Source organism: Accipiter gentilis, chromosome 28 (assembly GCF_929443795.1).
Source record: "Accipiter gentilis chromosome 28, bAccGen1.1, whole genome shotgun sequence".
In the NCBI taxonomy this organism is placed as follows: domain Eukaryota; kingdom Metazoa; phylum Chordata; class Aves; order Accipitriformes; family Accipitridae; genus Astur; species Astur gentilis.
Genome location: NC_064907.1, coordinates 16,115,362 through 16,121,469, shown reverse-complemented (window position 1 = coordinate 16,121,469; position 6,108 = coordinate 16,115,362). Strand labels below are relative to the sequence as shown.

Here is a 6,108-nt window from a genome sequence, read left to right as displayed (position 1 = left end):
TGTTGCAATAAACCGCAAACCAAAACTGGAATAGGCAGAATTCCCAGCCAAACTGAACCCCATTGCAGTGCTATTGGAGGCAGAAGTAGAAGTAATGGAGGCAGAAATTAGCCAAATGGAAACAGCTGGAGGGTCCTCGGTTTGCAGAACTGTGTGAGAACGGAGAGTGTATGGTTGCTGTATTTTACGTCAAATGTGACTGGACTTTTGCAGATACGGATTTTGTGTCTGCTTCTGGCCGTGACTTACTGCAGCTTCCTTTTCCCATTTTTATTCAGCTCGGTAAGTTTTCAGACTGCATCTGGTGGTGCTTCCTCTTTTGGGTGTGCGGTTGCTTGAAGCTCCCACTCATTTTGGTAACGCATGCGCCCTGTGCTGTGGGCTGGAGCCAGAGTGGTGACCGGCACGTGGACAGGAGTTACCCCTTGGCATCTCTGGCCCTTTCCCAGCTCTCCTACGACTCCCATCTGTTCCCTGCAGCTCCGGGTGGCAATGAGGTTTCCATCACTAATGAGGCAAGGCTGGTATTTAACAGTTTTGTAAAACACAAATGGTTGCCACTGAACGGTCGTGACTTTAAAGAATACGACTGTCTGGCAGCAGGGAAAGGGAATGCAACCTGCTGCCCTGAGCAGCACAATGGAGTATGTTTTGGAAAGCATGCTTATTTACTAGGAAGGGCAGGGGCCAGGAGACACAGGTAACTTTAAAATAACACATAGAGTGATTGCAGTGTCATACAGATGATGTTTCTGTAACATGTGCATGGCAGGAAGACTTACATCAATAGACGCAAGTGCTTCTTTGGAGAGGCCTCAATAGTAACTTTACCTGCTGCACTGTGACTTTCCCTGCCTGCGAGAGGGGAAAGTAAAGCTCTCCAAAGGGTGCAGTTTCTACTAAATGTAACCCAGCTTCCCCTGCAGCCAGTGAACACAGTTTTAAACAAATAATGTAGAATTAGAGCTCGTGGCTTTGCCACAAAGTCTCTGTAACATTGTGTTGGTTTACTCAGCCTTAAAGGTTTACAAAGTCTAGTAACACAAAACCACACGCTGGTGGCCTGCGTCTGTGTGGCCATATGTACCCTAGAGATAGTGAAAGTACGTGGAGTCCGCTCCTTCCAGGCTTTATTAAGATTTGTTTGACCACCTCTGTTCGCAAGGTCTGATTTCTTAAACTGTCCCTGCTTGGGGCAGGTGGAAATCCAGATTATTTTAAACAAGCAAAGTATATACCAAACAATTTTGCATCCAAGGCTTGCACAGAGGAATCAACAAGAACGACTGTTCCGCGCGTTAAGTTACAGCTTTGGAAATCCACGTTTACGCAAGGCAGAAGTCCGCTCTGGCGCTACAGAACAAGCAGAGGAGTCCATCTCCCCTCCTCGGTGAGGCTGTCGACCTCCGTGGGGGCCAGCTCAGCCCTCTCAGTACACCGTGCACCAGTTACTGCCGTCGCTGGGCATCAGCCCGCCGGTGATGAGGAGAATCAGATCCACGAACCACCAGATCCCCAGTCCTCCCAGCGTCAGCAGTTTCCCCACGGCGGTCCCGGTGTGGCCCAGGCAGAACCGATCCACTCCGAAGCAACCCAGGAAAAACGAGTAGAGCAGCGTGGTTATGAAGTAGTGCCCAGTGTACCTGCAATGGAAGGGGTCGGGTGGGGGGGTGGGGGGGTGGGGGGTGCAGGGGCCCGGGTAAGTCGCTGGTTCCTTACATCGGGGCTCCCTCCCGTGGGGGCCGGGAGAGGCGCAGGGCCCGGGAGGAGGGGATGGGGGGTTGTTGGGGGGGACAGGGGCCCTCCCGCCCCCCCCCGGAGAGCGCATCCTACTTGACGCAGGGCCTGCTGCCCCGCAGGAAGCTCCGCGGCTCGGCGCACTCGATACCGTCCAGCGCTCGGCACTGCACCCGGGTGCGGTCCACCTCGCCGTAGGCCTGTCCGCCGAACTGTAGGCAGAGCGGGTGCCCTCAAGCACCGGCAGCGAGACCCGGGGACTAGGCCGAGCCGTCCGTTTCCCCCCCCCCCCCCGCCCCGTTCCCTTCCCGCCCGCCCGGCTCCGCACCTTTACGCAGCCGTGCCCCAGCTCCTGCTGCGCCGTGGCGTTCCCGCCGTGATCCACCGGCTCCTCGCACTCCACGAACTCCTCGGGGCTGAGGGGAAGGAGGGGGAGCGGTGAGGGAGGGCGAGGCGGCCGCTGTTTCCCCGTCCCCGCCGCCCGGCCCGGCGCTCACAGGTAGGTACAGAGGACGAGCGGCGCCCGCGGGTCGGTGTAGGCCCAAGTGGAGGCGGGGGACCCCGGCCCGGGCGCCTCGGCCTCGGTGCCGTTATGGGGGAGGCCGCGGGAGGAGCCTTGCAGCAGCAGCAGGTTACCGAGCAGTAACGCGACCTGCCCGCCCAGTAACGCGTAGCCCACCGGCCCGCCGCGCCGCGGCGCCATGGCGGCGGCCGCTGCTGCTAGGAAACGCCTCGCCCGCCCCGGCCTAGCGGGCCGTCCCGCCGCCGCCAGCCAATGGGAGACCGCCGCCTCGCTCCGCGGCCAATCAGAGCGAAGGCGGAAGTAACTGCGGAGAGACGGCTGCCAGGAGAAGAGGCGGAAGAGCGCGACAGATCAGGAGGCGATTGGCTGCCGGGGAGGCCCGTCAGCCTATGGGTGAAGGAGGGGGGCGGGGGCACCGGTGTTGGGCGCGGCCCTTCCCAGCCCGGGCCTCGCCTCAGGGGTGGCCGCTCGCCCCGCCGTGAGGGGAGACCCTGGGCGGCGGTGGTTGCGCCGTGGGGGCTCCGGTAGGGAGGGGGCTCGGGACGCCGCGGTCCCGTTCGGCGTGAGTTGCTGGTTGGTGGTGGGAGCTGAACGGCCGCCGCCGCACGGGAGGCGAGCGGCCCGGCTGCTGGCGGAGCGAGGCCTCGCTGCCTCTCGGCCACCCCCGGCCGTCGCCCCGTGCCCGTCGGAGGTGCCGTTGGTGCCCGTCCTGGTAGTCGGGGATTTCTCCCTACAGGTGGGCGCACGCCGTGCCCTCCCAGCCGCCACCGCCACCGGGAGAGCTGCTTCTGCGGCGGCCGCTGCCGCCTGCTGTCAGCAGCGGGGAAGGCCTCGCCTCGGGCTCCGCTCCCGGCTGTCGGAGTGTTTGTTGCTCGGTAGCAAGCAGAGTGAGCTCGGCCGAGGGGGTCGCAGCTTCCCCCGGGCTCGGGCTTAGCCCTGGGACAACAGCTCCGGCAGGTACGGAGAGCAGCTTCTTCTCCCTGTGCACTCGGTGGGAGAAAGGGTTTAGGCAAACGGCTCCCCCGGGGGATTAGGCCGAAAGCGCCCCGTGTGCCTGGTGCAGGGTGATACCACCTCCCTGAAGGAGCCGTGGCTTTGCCTTTGTCGCTGGGGGTTTGGGCTGGAGAGCCGTCTGTGGTACTGCTGGAACCAGATTTCCCCTGACCTGCGGCAGGAATGGGTTTGTCCGTTGGATGTGATGGCCAGCTGTCTCATTAAGCCCTTCTGTAATGATTAAGAGGCTTCCAAGCAGCTTTAGAAATAGCTTAAAGATTGCCTAGCGTGTGGGCTGGCTGGCAGTGGATTTCGTTGGCAGCGCTAAGGAAGGCAGAGGAAAGATCACACATCGAGTGTGTGTTTTACTTGGGTTTCACACCATTCTGTCAGCGTAAAGCATCTTGGAAACAGGTGTAAATGAAACTCATGCTTTAGGGCCTGATGTTTCAGACTTTACCACATTAATTGCTGGGGGAAAGGTCATGTCCGAAGGGGCTGGGAACACTGTTGCAGGCAAGAGGCAGCAGCAAGGAAATACCAGCCAGGGCAGCAGCAGGTCACGGTCAGGAGGGAACTGCACAGCCAAGTGCTGCTTGGAGCAGGCTTAGAGCCAGGAGGGCTGAAATTGTGGCTCTGTTCCCTTGAGCTCCCTGAAGTGTGACTGGAAGTCTTTTGAAAAGAAATGGGCCTCGACCCCTTGAGCAAACTTCCCATTGATAGGAAAACAGGGAAGGGATTTCAAGAGTTGTCTAGACCATCTCCCTGCCCAGAGGAGGAACTAGTCCTGCTTGGATAGTCAAATAGCAGATATTTTTTATCCTAACTGCCCTACCCCTTGTACAAGAGCTCCACCTCTGAGTGCTTTGTGGACGAGACTCGGTGATTAATTGAAGAGAACGGCGCACTCGGCTATATAAAGGTAGAGGGTTGGAGCCAGGGATCCTGCTATTGACCCTCTACATCTGGACAAGCTGCTGCCTGTGTCCATCAGTTTTCTTCTGCCTCATTTTCTTCAACCTCATTTAATCCCCCTCACAGTGTCCTGAGGTCATTAGATTGGAAATGCCAAGCGCAGCTGGAGACAGGTACGTGGCAATCATTAAGTCCAGCTGGAAGCCAGGCAAAACATGTAATTTGATAATAATGCATTCGGGAAAGAGCCATTAGCGGGATTTGTAGGTGCCCATCAGCCAGCAATCACTGGTGCAGTGTTAATGAGTGTGCTTCCTAAGCCAGCTGGACTGTTGCTGGTGATGTCAGTGAAGTCCTGACTGCATCCAAAATCCTTAATCTGTCTTATTTACAGTGCTTATAAGCAAACACCATGCACGTGGTATTTGGAGAGGATGTAGGAGCCAGCCGGGTTGAGGTTGGAGGGAGAACATGACACGTCTGACTTTGCTATTTAAAACCACTGTTACATGCTCAGCCAGTTTAGTTGGAGCCCTCGTACTCTTCAGTCTGCCAAAGGTAGATGTTTGGCATTCACTAGAAAAGGGAATGTAATGGCCAGCCCCATCATGAGGGTTTCTGAGAAATTTCTTTTCTTGCTGATTCTACAGCTTTGTTACAAAGAATTGTGAAAATAACTGACAAACAGTAGATGCCCTTTGGGAATTCACTCCGTATCCTCTCCCCTGCCCACACTGCTCGAGCGCAGTATGGCCCACTAAACCACAGCCTGGCAATGTCTGTCGTCCAGCTCACAAAATGTCAGTGAACTCCATGAGCACCCACATGTACAAGATTTACGCTCTGATACACTGGACCGTACTGCTGCTCGTGTTGTACACCGGCCTTGCTCCCTTTAGAAACCAGTCTAAATATCTTCTAAAGCCTCCAAAGGGGATGGGAAGTGCAAAACGCAAAGGAGGAAATGCCTCTCTGCGTGGGCTTTCCTTACTGCTGCAGAGGAGATGCAAAGGTCCCAGTTCTTTGCTGGTCATTACATCTCTGGTCCTGCACGTCCCCTTTGCTGCCTTTCTTAGGAAATGGGGCTGCTGTCCCTGCTCTGTCAAAGGGTGCTGGAATGCTGTTCCTTGAAAAAACACCAATTTTTCCTCCTTTCCCCAGGCATTGAGTGGGGTCCTTTTCAACATCTACCACATAAGCTTTGTTATTGCACTGGATACTGCTTTGCCTTTGGTGTAAATAGTTGGCTTTGCATCTTTTTGGCTCAGTGGCCACATCAGCGAGTGATTTCAGCTGGCCTGGCAGCTGTATTGCATGGCTTACTCTTGTATTACCAATGTCCTGTGCAAATGAGATGTCCAGCACACGTATTTGGTTTCCATTTGTGTACATTTTTCTAAGTAAATTCACTTTGAGATATTTCCTGTTTCTGCCTATTTAAGAGAGTATCTCTTATTTAAGCCTTTGAAAGAATGAAACATCCTAATTTTAATATCAAGTAATCTCTAAGGCTCTTGCCTTCCATGGGTTTTCTCGCTTCGCCTTATTCTAGTCATAAAGTCTGTGCTGAAGACAACTGACGGCCTGAATCCCAGTGCTTGCCTTTGAGGTTTCAGTTGTGGCTTAAGACATTGCAGAGCTCCAGGATTTATTGGTTTGTTTCACCTGGTTCTTTTCCAAAAGCATCTTCCACTGCGTCTGAGTGATAGCTCTGCTGATGTGGGCGTTTCAGGTGTGTTTCAACTGGTTGATCGGATGAGCGGTTCTCCAGATTTTTTGTTTCCAAAGTTGGCAGGTTTGCATTTGACCCAAAATGTGGATTCAGAGGCTGTCCTAGCTTTCTAGCCTCATTTCTGGTTTGTTTCCAGAGCTTTGAGGTATGTTGTCTTCAATTCCTTGTACTGCAAGGCTGTGACAGCGGCAGCGAGTGACAGGAGAGG

The 6,108-nt window shown here is 55.2% G+C and overlaps 1 protein-coding gene across 1 annotated transcript; it reads right to left on the bottom strand.

Moving 5' to 3' along the window:
* Positions 1-1,113: 1,113 nt before the first annotated feature.
* On the bottom strand, positions 1,114-2,486 carry TM2D2 (TM2 domain containing 2). Its single transcript, XM_049831283.1, has 4 exons — positions 2,235-2,486; positions 2,066-2,153; positions 1,834-1,949; positions 1,114-1,643 (listed from the first exon to the last, which is right to left on the bottom strand). The coding sequence occupies exons 1-4, from the start codon at positions 2,438-2,440 to the stop codon at positions 1,430-1,432; spliced, it is 624 nt and encodes a 207-aa protein (XP_049687240.1). The 5' UTR covers positions 2,441-2,486; the 3' UTR covers positions 1,114-1,429.
* Positions 2,487-6,108: the final 3,622 nt, after the last annotated feature.